At 43.0% G+C, this 19,254-nt stretch overlaps 2 protein-coding genes across 2 annotated transcripts in view; both read left to right on the top strand.

Moving 5' to 3' along the window:
- The first annotated feature begins 735 nt into the window (after positions 1–735).
- LOC124267496 lies at positions 736–9,537 on the top strand. The gene is made up of 6 exons (XM_046702410.1): positions 736–938; positions 1,831–2,142; positions 8,179–8,321; positions 8,741–8,798; positions 8,877–9,073; positions 9,424–9,537. Exons 1-6 carry the CDS (start codon positions 866–868, stop codon positions 9,535–9,537), a joined length of 897 nt encoding a protein of 298 aa, XP_046558366.1. The 5' UTR covers positions 736–865.
- An 84-nt stretch (positions 9,538–9,621) lies between these two features.
- The window catches only part of LOC124267482 (synaptogenesis protein syg-2-like), a 100,165-nt gene continuing 90,532 nt past the window's right edge, over positions 9,622–19,254 (top strand). The window contains exons 1-8 of the mRNA XM_046702397.1: positions 9,622–9,751; positions 10,026–10,178; positions 10,751–11,068; positions 14,447–14,758; positions 14,948–15,235; positions 16,405–16,680; positions 16,912–17,184; positions 18,071–18,355. Coding sequence (XP_046558353.1) covers positions 14,719–14,758; positions 14,948–15,235; positions 16,405–16,680; positions 16,912–17,184; positions 18,071–18,355 — 1,162 coding nt within the window. The 5' untranslated portion in view covers positions 9,622–9,751; positions 10,026–10,178; positions 10,751–11,068; positions 14,447–14,718. The remainder of the gene's footprint in view (positions 9,752–10,025; positions 10,179–10,750; positions 11,069–14,446; positions 14,759–14,947; positions 15,236–16,404; positions 16,681–16,911; positions 17,185–18,070; positions 18,356–19,254) is intronic.

The raw sequence follows: 19,254 nt of genomic DNA, 5'->3' as shown, positions 1-19,254 counted from the left end.
AGCTTGTTTTGACCGGTCGGTGATAAACAAGCATCTCGATAATGCATTTATCAAATTGTGTTTCCAGTTTATATTATTTCTTTGGTGACGTAGAGGGAAATTGTAAGAAATGATACATATATGTATGTTCAGAACCATCAACATCGACAATATATGTTTAGTTTAATCATACATGTTATCATGTTTTAGACTGTTGCCACTTGACAAATAAATGGAAGCATGTAGGAGTGAAATGAATTTCTGGACCTGTGTACTACTGCTCTCGTCGGTTATGCCATGTTGTTGTAGACTGAATCACAGATTCACCCAGGTATTGTTCCTCAGCCTTAAATCCGTGTACATACGTTTCTGAGGACAACAGAACATGGGACTTTCCTTAAGCTGACATTCTGCGTTCACGCTCAAAACCCAGATATTACGTGTTTGTCCTAGAACGACACAACTGTTCCATCAGACAAATGAACTTTCAAATGTTTCTTCTCTCATATCGCCTGTTAAAATGTTGTTATAAACTGCTCTACTGCAGGACACTCATCAAATTATTTCAGCAATGTAAGGGTTAAGTCGTTGAAGAAAAGTTGATACTGAAGACTTAATGTCTATTGGCAGTGAACCTGATACTTCTGACAACAAGCTGACACATTTACGTTGTCACCTCATAGTGGATCAAGGCCTCAGTAAAACACTGTAAATGTGTGGATCTCCAAACATAATACATGTACAATGAATCAGAGACTGAATATGTACACATACCTATACACCGTAGCCTGTCTATCAGCTACCCGGAAGTAAATTGGTGTTGTCAGCTCTACAAACATCGCCTCTTCCTGTGCATGACGGTGGGCTGCAAGCTTTAGTCAGCGAAATGTGTCGACGTGTTTTTCTGGAGTTGATTCCACTACTTATTCTGCTGGATACAGCCCGGATACGTCCTTGTGGTAGGTACACATTGTCACTTATACTGAATGTTGTCTGTGTATAACAAATGTTCTCTAACCTGTGTGGACCTGTGCACCTCTTGACTGCATTGACAGGACACATAACTTCCATGCAAACCTTGTGTTGGAGATTATCTACTTTGACAGGTGGTTTTCTCTCTAGCAGATCCGACTTGGCAGATAATACCATGAATCTGGTCATATTTCTTGTCATATGGCTTTTGATACGCAAGTATCAACACACAAGCCTCAACACTCTGCCCTGAAGAGAAACGGGGCTTTCGTTGTTTAGAGTTACCTCCCTTAGTACACTGCTCAAAGAGTTCCCCCGATAAGGACTCCCAGATCTGCACAGTGCCTCTTCTGAAGCAGGGCGATTGCCAATAATGTGACTGGGAAGATATTCAATGCGGTATTAAATCCAACTCATCCTCAAGTGATAATCTTAATGGTGTGAAAAAAGATCAATATTTGCAGAAATATACATTAAGCTTAGGAAATATATTTGATTATTTAAAACCAAAAGAGAATAAGACGCCGACAGCCTCTCTGCCATACTAGGTCTTTTAAGTGAAATCATATCAAACTTAAAGAACAGACGTTATTGAAATAATATATGTTCTATACAAGCACAAGGTATCGTTTCTGATGGAACTTTGAAATTGAGAAATCAATAACTGAACTACATCGAGTGTACATATAACAACATATTAGAGGCACCAGCGACGTTGTGCTGTTCCTTATAAAAACATAAACATATATAACACCTGCATTACTGTCCCCAATATCAAATTGACACATCCAAACGGCACACTGTTCAAAACAGTGTTATAACATAACAAGGTCATTATCAACATGTAAAACATACAGTCTACGGGCCACACTGTTTCAGAGTCAGCTCCGGTTCTTGCCACCAACAGACGTATTCCTGTGGAGGGTGTCAGTTTCAGCATCACCTGTACACTAGAAGCAGCTATCAGTGGAACTACTCGCTTCTTCAAGGGTCCTACTTCTACCAAGGGAGGCTGCTCATCATCAGGCAGGTGTGGGACAGCTGTGTCAGGATACAATGTGAGTCTGGACAGTACATCAAGGATCCTGACTCTAGACATCGCATCAGCAGATTCCACCAGAGACAGTGGGACATGGACATGTAGTGATGGGGCTACAGCATCTAACAGCATAACACTGTCACAGTTTGCAGGTTGGTTTTAAGTGTATTAACAACGTGTTGATAAATGCCAGCCAGTTAACTGTGAATGAGGTTAGAAATTGTGTTTAATTTGCTACGTCCAGGCATCACACATCTCTCCAGACGATACGGTGTTAAACATACACACACATCTCTCCAGACGATACGGTGTTAAACATACACACACATCTCTCTAGACGATACGGTGTTAAACATACACACACATCTTACCTGACGGTGTTAAACATACACACACATCACGTAGTCCTGGCTAATGGAACGAGATAACTAAATATCAAGGCTTCATTCTTCACATTTGATATGTTTGTGGTTTATAATACCATTGTTAACGTACTGTAAAGGCACCTAAAGCTGAAGGAATGTTGATGAAATGTCGCGTTGTCGCATTGAGGCGTGTCGCGCTTTGTTAAAATATTGACTATAGTATGTATTATAACGTATTGACTAAAACGCGACGACGCGTTGTCGCATTGTCACGTGTCGCGTTTTAGTGTCGCGCTTTGTTAAAAACAATTTTTAATTTTTTTATTATCACTTTATAATGGGTACATAATTTACGCGTTTGTGGTACATGCAAATATTATATAACAAGGACGTGGGTGGTAGATAATCCGCCGTAGGCTATAAGAATACATTTGTTGTTGCAATTTGTGTGAAGAGGTTATGGCAAGATGACCAAAATGTAAAGAATTTACCATAGTTGCAGTGCGAAAAGGCAGCACTTTTGTCAATTTCATACAAGGTGTGTAGATCATTTTTAATCCAATTATCTGTGGATGCGAATTGGAACATCTCTTTGTATACATATAGTATTTTGTTGCGATGATAATAAGGTTTAGTACATCGTTTCTTTTTTCTTTATATCCAAAGATGATATGTTTTCCATCCAGAGTTAATTTTGTGCCTGTTTCTTGTTCAGTCCAGGCTTTTAGTTGCTGCCACAACGTTTTCACATGTACACATTCACAATATACGTGGATAATTGATTCCATTTTAACCTTACAGAATGTACAAGAAGCGGATTGTGTCAGTTTATAGTTAAACAAATCCTTGTTTGTTGTAATGATTCTTTGGACAATTTTATATTGAAGCCATCTGAATTATGTATCACAAGTTGTTCTGAAAGGTACATAGTTAAAACTTTCCAGAGTTGTTCTGATATATCTACGTTGATATCCCTTTCTCATTTAAGTTGAGTATTTAGCTTTTCTTTTAATGTATGTTTCCTTAGCAGGACAGAGTAGAAAATCTTGCACCCTTTACGTTCTTTATAGAGCATATGTATATTATTAGGAATAAATGGCTCCTCTACTTTACACAGGGTTAGTTCTTTCGAAAATAAGTAGGATTTTATGGAGTTAATGATACCCCTATATTCTAAAAGAAATTGTCTTAATATTATATAGGGAAATAAACTCTTCATAGGAAAGAAAATTACTATCTTTTTTCAGTAGATCATTAATGAATTTAACATTTCCCTTCAAGCAATGTTTATAAATAATAGGTTTTTGACGTACGGTAATATTGTCGTTTGCCCATATATACTGTTGTGAAGTTTCCGTATCAACCCATCATTTATTTGTAAAGATTGCATATTTGCCCACGCTTACGTGATCATAGTATTACTGGATATGTAAAATCACATGACTATGATAAAAATAAAACTGAATGTACCCCATTACCCATCCCACTCCAACTCCAGATACAGCTACAGCTGTTTTATGTCATTGGAAGACGGACACATTATGGAATATAGATAGACGGAATCAGATAAACTGTTGATAGAACAACACCATGATAGTTGTAGGTTGTTAAATAATCATGGTTTAAAAAGGAGATTAAATATCTTTACATTTCCCACATCTTGTGTTAACCACACATATTCAAATCCAAGTCTAAACAGAATATTTTTAATATGAGTAGCCCATGTGGTACAGCCAGAGTCATCCATTAGGTAGCATTGGCAGTCTGCGTTCATCCAAATACAGAAGCCTGCACCAATATTTAATAGCCCTTATGGTGTTGAGAGGGGCTGTGCCACATTCCAATACCATTGCCCCAAACCATACCATTGGTTTGAGAAACCATTTACACATTTTATACTGAACGTCTTCCATAGCTCAATAATAATGAGGTGCCATATACTTCTGCACCATAATACACTATAGGAACAATCATAGCACCATTTCACGGCTCTGGGAGAGATATCGCCGGCAGAATGCGGTAGCAGATGCCCCTCGTAGTAACGGTCATGTAGCAGATCTATTCTAATATCACCAGGGTTAGCATGCTCAAAATGATCAATATAGATGTATACCAAATGTATACTCTGATACTTGCTTCAAGCCATAACAACTACAGTACTCAGGACAAGTTTCATTGGTAAAAGTCACAAATAGTAGAATGTACATCTGTCTTAAAGTTCATCTTCAAATATAATTATGTACTTTTAAGGCAATGTATGTATTTTTATGGCAGTGTATTAGCATGCTGATCATACTGTGTATTTTTATATATTCATTTTAGTAAAATAGTGTGTCAAATTCATTGTATTCAGCAGTATAATTGTGTGTATTTTTATGTACAGATCATTTGATTCCCCATGTTTATTTTAATCATAAATATTTCTGAATAATATTGGTAAAACCTTTTCATTTTGTTTTGCAAACCGATTCAGACAACATTCTTCGAAAAAAAGTGTGTACATGGATGGATCTGTTTACAACTTACAACTTATATGTACCAAAGATACGGAATATATTTTTCTGTATTATGCTACTGAGAGCCGACAATTTCACAAGCACACCCGCAGTTCAAAAACAATGGTTTGAATTTTATCAATTATATCCTCATAATACACTATAAAAGAATCAGATAATAAATGTTTTTTTCAGTGTCGAAGCGTTAGCGCAGCAGACCCTGGGAACCAGGCTGAGCCGTTTTCTGTTTCCGAGTCATTAAAAATCCACGGAAACTGTCGATGTTTATCGAAGAGAGGCCCAACAGTGATTCGAACCCCTGTGGTTACAATACATTCTATAGTCAATATTTTAACAAAACGCAACACGCGACAATGCGACAACGCAACATTTCATAAAAGTGTCGCGTTGTCGCATTGTCGCGTGTCCCGTTTTAGTCAATACGTTATAACACATACTATACTCAATATTTTAACAAAGCGCGACGCGCGGATATGCGACAACGCGACATTTCATCAAAATAGCATTGTCGCGTGTCACGTTTTATTAGTTACGGCGGATTTAAAAACTATTATAAGCATGATTATTTTTCTATGTTTTTAAAGGGCTGAGTTATCCAGGGATCGAACAGAACAATAATAAATGAACGTCCATGTGGCCGTGAAGTCTGTGGGTTAAGAGTCCTTGGTTAATGGAATGGATGTATTCAAACTGGCCATTTTGCTGGAAATTATTATGATTTAGTAGGTGTGTGTTTGAAACGATACAAGTACATGTGTATCGCTGGGTAAAGTATCGTATGAGAAAATTATCGATATACACTAACGTCCAAAAGAAACGATACAAACAATATTTGGACTATAACATAAAGAAACAACGCATAATGTTTGAAAAGACACTTGGAGACCTCTTGGAGAGCCTGAGCAAGCTGCTGTCTGTTTCTTGGAAGCACAGGTCGTGCACGCACTTGTCGACCCAAATGGTTCCAGATATGCTCAATGGGTGACATGTCAGGTGGCCGAGCAGGCCAAGGCAACACGTTGACGTTATTTCTTTGGAGGAAATCTGTGGTAACACGAGCTGTATGTGGAGGGGCGTTGTCCTGTTGAAATATGATGCGGTTTTGGTGTTGTTGCAAGAAGCGCAGGACAACTGGGCGCAGTATCTGGTCGATGTACCCTCGAGCGTTCAAATTACCAGTCACCACAATGAGATCTGTCTTCACATCACCACAGATCCCACCCCAAACCATGACACCGCCTCCGCCAAATGGAATCACCTCCTGGACGCAGTTACGTTGGTAACGTTCGCCTCGTCTTCGATGGACTCGAGCCCTACCATCATTATGGATTATGAGGAACTTGCTCTCGTCAGATAACATGACCCTTTGCCAATGCCTGTTCTGCCATCGTCGAACGGTGCGTGCCCACTGCAGACGTCGACGTCGATGTTGATGCGTTAAAACGACGCCACGTGATTCACGCTGCACGCGGGAGCAATTTTCATGCTTTAAGACAGTTAGCACGAAAACGTTGCGCCCAAACCCAACTATTTTCATGATTCTTGACTGTTGAATTGAGGCGATTGTTTCCATGTCATATCTAATCAAAAATATACATTTTTATTCAGAATATTTATGCTTTTAATTTTGTATCGTTTCTGTTGGACGATAGTGTATTGTGAATCATGGCATGTGCATGATTAATACTATAGGATTCAAATATAAAAACAGACATCACAACAAATTATTGTAATGAAATACCTTGCTAATTTACCAAGCTCCCTAAACCTTGAGTGAGTGAGTGGAGTGGAGTGGAGGGGAGAGGAGCGGAGAGGAGAGGAGCGGTGCGGTGCGGCGCGGAGCGGAGCGGAGTGGAATGGGGCGGAGTTGAGCTGAGTGAAGTGGAGGGGAGCGGAGTGAAAGGAGGGAGGGAGGGAGGGTTGGTTTCTGGCACTCCAAGAGTACGCAACTGTGCCAAGCGATTTCATCGTTTCTAATATCATAATGATAACAGTCCATTTGTATGACGCTTTCCCAAGAAGAATAGCACTTTCAAAGCCGACCTAAACTGTCTTTGAGGTGCTGGATGGTTAAGTGATATTACCATCTCATTCTACCTGGTATCCATCCACTGCTGGCTGAACAGAGGCAGATCTTCGACAGGACTGCGTCGGACAGGACTGTACCAAGAAACTCTGTCAGGAGCCACACTGTCGAACATAGTGACCCATTCGAGGATTTCACCTGATGTTTATGCCGATGTGGCCTGAATTTTAACAATATTTAGTTTTTCACAACCTGCCAGCTTGATATCGGTGAAATGTCCAAAGTGATGAATGTGTATGGTGCTGGGATTGGAACCTATATGATCATAGTTATCTGGTTTGACTAAGAGACACAACTCTGCACAGCAAATTGCCCCGCCTTGAATGACAGGGCCACCGTGTGCCGTGATTACAATGAATAGTAGCGCTAATAATTTGTCTTGCTGCTCAAACACACTTGATTGGCTAAATACAATTACAGTACATAAAATAATAAAGCAACAATGAAAGATGTGCATTAAGTTCAAGAAAAGCAGCCCCAATTGCCATTACGAGCACTACTTCATTTTCAAAACCATCGGAGGTAACAAAAGACCAGTGAAGTCTAAAATAGAGAATAACATTTTCTGCGCATGCTTAAACTAATTGACATTTTTACACATGCGCACCAATAATCGAAAAGGGCGACAACGCGACAATGCGACATATATTTTGTCGCATTGTTGCGTGTCGCGTTTTAGTCAATATGTTATAACACATACTGTACTCAATATTTGAATAAAGCGCAACACGCGACAATGCGACAATGCGACATGTCATCGCATTGTCACGCTTTTGCCTCATTTTGTTTGTATTTGAGAGGGCGACAACGTGACAATGCGACAACGCGACAATGTCTCTTCTAGGATTCCATAGTTTACATAGGAAACATTATCAGTGCATCAAGCTCACAGTAGTCACGTCATCCTGCACAGATGAATTGAGGGACTGTTAAAAGTGAACGTTTCCGTGTTGCAGTTTAGTCAATACACTGAAAACATGACACGGGTTATTCATAAAACTGTACTAGTCAATCGTGAATCGGGACGTTGGTTACCAAGGGCACGCACGTTTCATTACGAGGGTAGACTCGAATGGACTCATATGGGCGTCCATTCCTTTGCGACGTCATTTAAAAGTGTACTTTATCGCCGATATGTCAGCGCCAATACTCTTTTAGCGAAGTATCTAAGAAAGACCTTTAAATATCTACACCAAATTATATTTATATGTTTCTTATCAGCTGTACTGGACTGGAGCTCTGTCACTTTCTCTCCACAACTGACTTCTCTCCCGTCCTCCGTGACACCGCAGAACACCATCTCCGTCACTGTCGTCACTCCGTGTGCTGCCCCTGCCGCCGTCATCACATGGAGATACCAACAGGTAAGACTCTTCCTACAAGTACATTCCTCCCAGCAGTACACCTTCCACCCAAGGATCATGTCCATCAGGTCAGGTCCAGACAACCAACACTCAGTCTCTACCAGGGAACACAGTCAGTCTAGTATCTAACTACTGTTTGGTGTTTACAGGGTGTGAGTGGCGTTCCTACCAGCAGTACATCTTCCACCCAAGGATCATGTCAATCAGGTCAGGTCCAGCCAACCAACTCTCTGTCTCAACCAGGGAACACAGTCAGACTATCTAAATACAGTTTTGTGTTTACAGGGTGTGAGTGGCGTCCCTCCCAGCAGTACACCTTCCACCCAGGGATCACGTCCATCAGGTCAGGTCAAGACAACCAACACTCTGTCTCTACCAGGGAACAGTCAGACTATGTAACTACTGTTTTGTGTTTACAGGGTGTGAGTGGTGTCCCTCCCAGCAGTACATCTTCCACCCAGGGATCAGGTCCATCAGGTCAGATTCAGACAACCAACACCCTGTCTCTACCAGGGAACACGATCAGTCTATCTAACTACTGTTTTGTGCTTACAGGGTGTGAGTGGCGTCCCTCCCAGCAGTACATCTTCCACCCAAGGATCATGTCCATCAGGTCAGGTCCAGCCAACCAACTCTCTGTCTGTACCAGGGAACAGTCAGACTATCTAACTACTATTTTGTGTTTACAGGGCGTGAGTGGCGTCCCGTCCCTCCCAGCAGTACACCTTCCACCAAGGGATCAAGTCTATCAGGTCAGGTCAAGACAATCAACGCCCTGTCTCTACCAGGGAACACAGTCAGTCTACCTAACTACTGTTTTGTGTTTACAGGGTGTGAGTGGCGTCACTCCCAGCAGTACATCTTCCACCCAAGGATCATGTCCATCAGGTCAGGTCCAGCCAACCAACTCTCTGTCTCTACCAGGGAACACAGTCAGTCTATCTAACTACTGTTTTGCGTTTAGAGGGTGTGGGTGGTGTCCCTCCCAGCAGTGCATCTTCGACCCAGGGATCATGTCAATCAGGTCAGGTTAAGACAACCAACACCCTGTCTCTACCAGGGAACACAGTCAGACTATCTAAATACAGTTTTGTGTTTACAGGGTGTGAGTGGCGTCCCTCCCAGCAGTACACCTTCCACCCAGGGATCACGTCCATCAGGTCAGGTCAAGACAACCAACACTCTGTCTCTACCAGGGAACAGTCAGACTATGTAACTACTGTTTTGTGTTTACAGGGTGTGAGTGGTGTCCCTCCCAGCAGTACATCTTCCACCAAGGGATCAGGTCCATCAGGTCAGATTCAGACAACCAACACCCTGTCTCTACCAGGGAACACGATCAGTCTATCTAATTAATGTTTTGTGTTTACAGGGTGTGAGTGGCGTCCCTCCCAGCAGTACATCTTCCACCCAAGGATCATGTCCATCAGGTCAGGTCCAGCCAACTAACTCTCTGTCTGTACCAGGGAACAGTCAGACTATCTAACTACTGTTTTGTGTTTACAGGGCGTGAGTGGCGTCCCGTCCCTCCCAGCAGTACACCTTCCACCCAGGAATTATGTCCATCAGGTCAGGTCCAGACAACCAGCACCCTGTCTCTACCGGGAACACAGTCAGTCTATCTAACTACTGTTTTGTGTTTACAGGGTGTGGGTTTCGTCCCTCCCAGAAGTACATCTTCCACCCAGGGATCATGTGCATCAGGTCAGGTCCAGACAACCAACGCTCTGTCTCTACCAGGGAACACAGTCAGTCTGTACAACAGGCAGGTGTCTCTAACTGTCAGTGTGGAACATGACTCCTTTGATCCCCCGACGTATACAAAGTCTGTCACTTCAAACACCATACAGTTCCCTGGTGAGTAGAACACTGGTTTAAAATTATACCATCAATTACCTGGTTGGTGGTTAATCCTGATGCGACCCTTTGAGGTGTTGATATTAATTTCACTAAATGATTATGGATATGTTCGCTTAATCTTTGTGTAATGTGGTCTAATGTATGTTAATGCATGTATGGACGATGATAGACGGAGACAAGTATTTGCCTTGAAGTAGTGATAAGTAACGAAACAGTTCTAATCTATAAAATATGCAAAACAAAATATTCACTCCCGACTCCGGCTTACGTTGAGCCTACGTTGTTTAGAAATGACGTTTCCTCGTTATATGATAATTCTTTCTGTACCAATAATTCAATTGTTGACTGCATGTATATTGAGTCTCAAGGGAAAAGCATTGAAAAAGTGTCTATTCTCTTGTTTGTTGATCAAGCAACACTTTTTCATAGAAATATATATGTTTGAAATGGAATCCACCTCATGACATATTCTTCATTAGACCATAGCATTGCAAATCAAACATGCTACCGATGTGACAGTACATTGCTGTTAAAGTCAGTTGTTATTACAGTTCAACTTGCTATTCCAGTCCCAGTTACCTCAGTGACACTGACAAACATCAGTTCTGATAATGAGAAGATAGGACTAGTGGCAGGTCAATCCCTGACCTTGACCTGTGTGACGTCAGCCAGTTTCCCCACTTCTACTGTGAGCTGGGTGACCTTGCCATCAGGAACGGCACCTACAACCAGCACAGAGACGACATCTGGTGTCCTGGTGAAGACAACAAGCTCCGTCACATTCACTGTCAGTAGGAGTGACCAGGGGAGGAGCATTCGCTGTCAAGCTGAAAACATCAACGGTCAGACATCCCCACAGTCTAACATAGCCACACTGGAGGTTTGGTGTAAGTAGACACAGTCTAACAGAGCCACACTGGGGATCTGGTGTGAGTAGACACAGTGTAACAGAGCCACAGTGGAGGTTTCGTATAAGTAGACATAATCTAACAACAGAGCAACACTGGGAGTTTGGAGTAAGTAGACTCAGTGTAACAGAACCACACTGGAGGTTTGGAGTAAGTAGACACAGTGTAACAGAACCATACTGGAGGTTTGGAGTAAGTAGACACAGTGTAACAGAACCACACTGGGGGTTTGGTGTAAGTAGACACAGTGTAACAGAACCATACTGGAGGTTTGGAGTAAGTAGACACAGTGTAACAGAACCACACTGGGGGTTTGGTGTAAGTAGACACAGTGTAACAGAACCATACTGGAGGTTTGGAGTAAGTAGACACAGTGTAACAGAACCACACTGGGGATCTGGTGTAAGTAGACACAGTGTAACAGAACCACACTGGAGGCTTGGTGTAAGTAGACACAGTGTAACAGAGCCACACTGGAGAATTGGTGTAAGTAGACACAGTGTAACAGGGACACACTGAAGGGTTGATGTAAGTAGACGCAGTCTTACAGAACCACAAAGGGGATTTGGTGTGAGTAGACACAGCCTTACAGAGCCACACTGGAGGTTTGGTGTAAGTAGACACAGTCTAACAGTGACAAACTGAAGTCAGTAGACGCAGTGTAACAGAGCCTCATAGGGAGTTTTGTGTGAGTAGACACAGTCTAACAGAGCCACAGTGGAGGTTTGGTCTAAGTAGACACAGTGTAACAGGGCCACAAGTGAGGTTTGGTCAAATTAGACACAGTCTAACAGGGCCACAGTGGAGGTTTAGTGTAAATAGACATAGTCTAACAGAGCCACAGTGGAGGTTTGGTGTAAGTAGACACAGTCAAACAGGGCCACAAGTGAGGTTTGGTCTTAGTAGACACAGTCTAACAGGGCCACAGTGGAGGTTTGGTGTAAGTAGACATAGTCTAACAGAGCCACAGTGGAGGTTTGGTGTAAGTAGACACAGTCTAACAGGGCCAAACTGAAGTAAGTAGACGCAGTGTAACAGAGCCTCACAGGGAATTTTGTGTGAGTAGACACAGCTTAACAGAGCCACAGTGGAGGTTTGGTCTAAGTAGACACAGTCTAACAGAGCCACACTGGAGGTTTGGTGTAAGTAGACACAGTCTAACAGGGACAAACTGAAGTAAGTAGACGCAGTGTAACAGAGCCTCACAGGGAGTTTTGTGTGAGTAAACACAGCTTAACAGAGCCACAGTGGAGGTTTGGTCTAAGTAGACACAGTGTAACAGGGCCACAAGTGAAGTTTAGTCTAAGTAGACACAGTCTAACAGGGCCACAGTGGAGGTTAAGTGTAAGTAGACATAGTCTAACAGAGCCACAGTGGAGGTTTGGTGTAAGTAGACACAGTCTAACAGGGACACAAGTGAGGTTTGGTCTTAGTAGACACAGTCTAACAGAGCCACAGTGGAGGTTTGGTGTAAGTAGACATAGTCTAACAGAGCCACACTGGAAGTTTGGTGTAAGTAGACACAGTCTAACAGGGCCAAACTGAAGTAAGTAGACGCAGTGTAACAGAGCCTCACAGGGAGTTTTGTGTGAGTAGACACAGCTTAACAGAGCCACAGTGGAGGTTTGGTCTAAGTAGACACAGTCTAACAGGGCCACAAGTGAGGTTTGGTCTAAGTAGACACAGTCTAACAGGGCCACAGTGGAGGTTTAGTGTAAGTAGACATAGTCTAACAGAGACACAGTGGAGGTTTGGTGTAAGTAGACACAGTCTAACAGAGCCACACTGGAGGTTTGGTGTAAGTAGACACAGTTTAACAGGGCCAAACTGAAGTAAGTAGACGCAGTGTAACAGAGCCTCACAGGGAGTTTTGTGTGAGTAGACACAGCTTAACAGAGCCACAGTGGAGGTTTGGTCTAAGTAGACACAGTCTAACAGAGCCACACTGGAGGTTTGGTGTAAGTAGACACAGTCTAACAGGGCCAAACTGAAGTAAGTAGACGCAGTGTAACAGAGCCTCACAGGGAGTTTTGTGTGAGTAAACACAGCTTAACAGAGCCACAGTGGAGGTTTGGTCTAAGTAGACACAGTCTAACAGGGCCACAAGTGAGGTTTGGTCTTAGTAGACACAGTCTAACAGAGCCACAGTGGAGGTTTGGTGTAAGTAGGCATAGTCTAACAGAGCCACACTGGAAGTTTGGTGTAAGTAGACACAGTCTAACAGGGCCAAACTGAAGTAAGTAGACGCAGTGTAACAGAGCCTCACAGGGAGTTTTGTGTGAGTAGACACAGCTTAACAGAGCCACAGTGGAGGTTTGGTGTAAGTAGACACAGTCTAACAGGGCCACAAGTGAGGTTTGGTCTAAGTAGACACAGTCTAACAGAACCACACTGGAGGTTTGGTGTAAGTAGACACAGTCTAACAGAACCACACTTAAGGTTTGGTGTAAGTAGACACAGTCTAACAGGGCCACACTGGAGGTCTGGTGTAAGTAGACACAGTCTAACAGAGCCACACGAACGGATTGGTGAAAGTAGACACAGTCTAACAGAGCCACACTTAAGGTTTGGTGTAAGTAGATACAGCATAACAGGATCACACGGGAGCTCTGGTGTAAGTAGACAAAGTTTAACAAAGCCATAGTTGAGGTTAGATGTAAGTAGACACAGTCCAACAGAGCCACATTGGGCCTTTAGTGTAAGTAGATAGAGTCTAACAGGGCCACGTTTGAGGTTTGGTGTAAGTAAACACAGTCTAACAGCGCCACACTGGAGGTTTGGTGTATATAAGTAGACGCAGTCTAACAGAGCCACAGTGGCGGTTTGGGTTAAGTAAACCACAGTAAGGGCCACAGTGGGTATTTAGTGTAATAGACACAATATAACAGAGCCACACTGGAGGTGTGGTACAAGTAAACACAGTCTACCAGGACGACACTGGAAATTTGGTGTCAGGAGACATAGCGTGACTCAATGCTGCTGAGCTATACTGGAAGTTTGTTGAATGAAGACAGTCTAACAGGTCCCAACTAAAGATGCTCCGTGAGTTGAGACAGTCTCACAAAGCTCTGAGGAAATCTGCCAACATTGAGGATTTGTTCCATGTTTGTACACGTTTTGAGAGCAAAGTCAAATTTAACGCAAGACATCAGCTTTAACTGACGTTGTTTTAAGATATAGCATATGGGTATAGAGTATGTTTACAACGATGAATGATAACTAGAGAAAATAGTGAAGTAAATATCTACAAATAGAGATCAAAGCAAGGTGCATTCCACTGAACTGATTGTTAACCCTGAGACCAACAGTTATTCGTCATGAGCGAGCTAACTGTAAACTTTGTATACTGTGTATCAGACGGACCAGACACAGACCAGGTGAGAGCTACAAAACCAGCAAGCACTGTGGTAGCAGAGGACCGTGACCTGACCTTGACATGTGAGACCTTGACCACCGTGTCTCCCGGAGTGACCTTCACCTGGGACTACAGTGACGGGTCGGACATTGCAGGAGGAAGTACAGGATCTGTGACAGGATCAGTGAGTACCACGTGGTCACAGACTCGGACATTCCGTCCTGTCAGGAGCAAGCCAGATGTCCGATGCAGCGTGAGAAACACCAGGACAGCAATGGTCGTCAGCAAGACTCTGTCACTCGGGGATGTCAAGTGTAAGTTGATTTCGCGTGTTTGAATGGACCTATGTACATATACCCTTACACCTCTGTGATGTACGTATAAACTTACATTATACTCATCTTTGGATCCTTCAGACCCACCTCCAGACCGCCCTACAGTCCATGAGTTGACCTCTGTGATGTACATATAAACTACATCATACTCATGTGTTGATCCTTCAGACCCACCTCCAGGTCGTCCTACAGTCCAGGATTTCACCTCTGTGATGTATGCTGGAGTCCAAAAGACCATTAGGTGCACAGTGACGGGGGGCAATCCTCTGGCCAACATCACGTGGTCCTGTTACAACACCAGCAACACCGGCAGTGTGTCCAGCAACGAGGGAAACAAGACATCCTCACTCACCTTCCTGGTAGCTAAACACCAGAACTCCAGACAGTGTCAGTGTCAAGTTACGTGGATGTATGGAGGATACGATGAGACTGTGACACAGACATTTACTGTGTATTGTGAGTATTGGGGCAGATGTACAGATACATAAGATACATACGATGAGACTGTGATATAGACATTTGCTGTGTATTGTGAATATTTATGTATACAAATACTGGGCTGTTTTGTTTGAAGATCTCTTCACGGTGGAGAGAAGAAGGATTCGTCTCTGGGGTTGAATGGTGTACCACACAATCACCCTGCAAACTCCAGCCTTGGTACTTCGTGTAAATGAGGCTTTTTTCCCACCCTGTTCTTCGTCCCCAGACCTCGTCAATGTATCACACTGTATATATGTATTACAGATCCACCCGACAAACCCACCACAACCAACCCTGGTACTCTGTGTCTACATCACTGACCTCGGCAATGTATCACACTGTATATATGTATTACAGATCCACCCGACAAACCCACCACAACCAACCCTGGTACTCTGTGTCTACAACACTGACCTCGGCAATTTATCACACTGTATATATGTATAACAGATCCACCCGACAAACCCACCACAACCAGCCCTGGTACTCTGTGTCTACATCACTGAACCTCGGCAATGTATCACACTGTATATATGTATAACAGATCCACCCGACAAACCCACCACAACCAGCCCTGGTACTCTGTGTCTACAACACTGACCTCGGTAATGTATCACACTGTAGATATGTATGTATTACAGATCCACCCGACAAACCCACCACAACCAGCCCTGGTACTCTGTGTCTACAACACTGACCTCGGCAATGTATCACACTGTATATATGTATAACAGATCCACCCGACAAACCCACCACAACCAGCCCTGGTACTCTGTGTCTACATCACTGACCTCGGCAATGTATCACACTGTATATATGTATTACAGATCCACCCGACAAACCCACCACAACCAGCCCTGGTACTCTGTGTCTACAACACTGACCTCGGCAATGTATCACACTGTATATATGTATTACAGATCCACCCAACAAACCCACCACAACCAACCCTGGTACTCTGTGTGAAGGAAAGTCTACATCACTGACCTCGGCAATGTATCACACTGTATATATGTGTTACAGATCCACCCGACAAACCCACCACAACCAACCCTGGTACTCTGTGTCAGGGAAAGTCTACATCACTGACCTGCTCCTCATCCCCTGACCTCGGCAATGTATCACACACTATATATGTATTACAGATCCACCCGACAAACCCACCACAACTAACCCTGGTACTCTGTGTGAAGGAAGGTCTACATCACTGACCTGCTCCTCATCCCCTGACCACGGCAACCCTCCGGCCACTTTCTACTGGACAAAGAACAACACAGCAGTCCACGCAGGCAGCTCCTACACTTTCTCTCCAGTGAAGGCCGACAACGGAGCTGACATCAGATGTGCTGCTGGTAACACCTACACCGACAGAGCCGGGTCCTCACGTCCACAGTCAGATGCCAGGCAGCTCAGTGTATATTGTAAGAGTCATAACTCATTCAGGCACAGGGATAAGATTTTCTGGTCGTCACATGTCAGTGTGCGAATGTACTTCATGAAGCCCAGAAAACTAAGAGAAGCAGCATATTACGTGGTAAAGTGCATTATTTTGAATATTGTTTTTCTTCCATGTTAACCAAACTGAATGCAAATACTACTTAAACCCCACTCAGACCTGTGAATAACCCGAAACGCTTCTGGTAATCTGTCAGATGTGGGAGCACCATCAATAACTCCGGCTGCTACACAGACCAGGAAGGAAGGAGAGAGACTGTCTCTCACATGTTCAGTTGATGGTAATCCTGACAACGCTGTCATCTCCTGGACATTCAATGGTTCCCCTATACCAGGAAGTAGTGTGATGAAAGCCGACTTGAACAGATCTGATGATGGGGAGTACAGCTGTACGGGGAGGGTCAACACAGGCAGTGTGTGTCCTGGTGGTGGACTCCAGGGGAGGTCAACTGTCAAGGTCATTGTCAACTGTGAGTACAGATAGTGTCTGTATATATCACTTTAGCTAACGCAGCAGAGACGTCTAACATGGAGGTTTTCTGTCAAGGTCATTCTCAACTGTAAGCATGAATAGTGTCTGTGTGTATCACTTTAGCTATAACAACACGGATGTCTGCAAGGTAGGTAATTGTTAACTGTGAGTACAGATAGTGTCTGTATATATCACTTTAGCTAAAGCAGCAGAGACGTCCAACATGTAATCATGAATAGTGTCTGTGTGTATCACTTTAGCTATAACAACACGGATGTCTGCAAGGGAGGTAATTGTTAACTGTGAGTACAGATAGTGTCTGTATATATCACTTTAGCTAAAGCAGCAGAGACGTCCAACATGTAATCCTGAATAGTGTCTGTGTGTATCACTTTAGCTATAACAACACGGATATCTGCAAGGTAGGTAATTGTCAACTGTGAGTACTTAGTTAAAACAGCATAAATACAAAATGCGTGTTTGTTATGTTTTCTGCAATTTTGATTAGCTGACGTGGAACCAACATTTATGGCCAGTTTTCGATAACTGCAAGAAAACTGAGAACGGTGTTGTATTGAGAGGTTCACCTTGTGAAGCAAGGTACAGAAACAGAATATACAGATATAACACCATACAGGCACTCCTGACCCGTACAGGATTTACAGGACTTGGATGAATCAAGCAGATAGTGTTGACACCCTGAAGTGTTTTAAATTCAGTATCAATTTCGTCCGAAATTCTTTGAATTCTGGTCAGATGGTGGCCAGAAACAGTCTGACAGAATGAAAGTCAATGAATGGCAAGTGTTCAAACACAAACATTCATGAGGACAACATTTTAGTTTCGTTCAGTATACGGTGTAGCATTTTGGGATATATTTTCAGATCCTGCAAGTATAAGTATGATGACTGCCAACTCCCGCAGTGGGTCAGTGACAGTCAATGAGTCTGACCCAGTGACCTTCGGATGTGAGTTGGATGATGCTGGCAATCCAAGGTCAGTCATCAGGTTACTGAATAGATCTGACGAGTTGACAAGGGTAGATAACTCCCTGACAGCAACATACAAACTGGAGTCTGCAGACTGTAGACAAAGAGGGAACTACTCCTGTACTGCCACTAACAACGTCGGTGCACCTGTCAGTCAGATGGTGGGGCTGCTGGTCAAATGTGAGATATTTCTGAGCAAATCATCTGTGTGCAGTACAAATACTACAACTGATATTTTGAGTGGTAGAAAAAGTAGCAGTGGTGGTAGTAATAACAGTGGGTTGACACGAATCATGGGTAGTAGTAGCAGTAGTAGTAGTAGTAGTAGTACTAGTAGCAGTAGTGGTAGTAGTAGTAGTAGTAGTAGCTGCTTAGCAGTTTTAAAAATATTCTTTTTGCGTCATAAAATTGGCAACACACCGTTACTTCTAGCAACATGTACAACCGATATAGACTTTAAAAATGAGTCCCAGTCACTTTTCAAGATCTTGCTGAAAACACACTTCTTCAAGATTGATTTTGAATAGAACTCTTTCTGCACTTTCTGTGTTTTTAACGATGTATGCAGAGTCTTTGAGCATCTCTTATGGAAACTATCCAATTATTATTATCATTATTAAATGTATGTTCCTTATTTGTATATTAAGAATGCGCTATCAAATGCTGGACATGACAGTTACCACATGGATATTTATCTTCCCTTTAGTCATTAAGAAATACTTTCTGTAAGGTTCTCCACGTGTTGCTGGGACAGTTTTTCTCCCACTCAAGTACGCAACAAGACTAGGTGGTGACGTGATTGTGTCTGTGTCGGTCCTGGCCTACCCCCCTTCCTACATTCACCTGGAATAGATCCATCAGCACCAGCCAGGACCTCACTGGTTCCTCCAGCCTTGTCTCAGACATCTCAGTCACTATCAGACTACACCTTACTAACCTCCAGGAACAGGACTTCGGGGACTACAGTCTGACAGTGGACAATGGTGTGGGCGGGTCAGTGACATACACTGTCAGCATAGTACCTTCAGGTGAGTTGCCGATCTCCGATTTCTCATTGATCATTCAAGCTTTCAGGATTT

This window comes from Haliotis rubra, unplaced genomic scaffold (genome assembly GCF_003918875.1).
Source record: "Haliotis rubra isolate DU_JTF1 unplaced genomic scaffold, ASM391887v1 Scf1315, whole genome shotgun sequence".
NCBI lineage: Eukaryota > Metazoa > Mollusca > Gastropoda > Lepetellida > Haliotidae > Haliotis > Haliotis rubra.
Note: the sequence above shows the minus strand (reverse complement) of the source record. Positions and strands in the feature narration are given on the sequence as shown.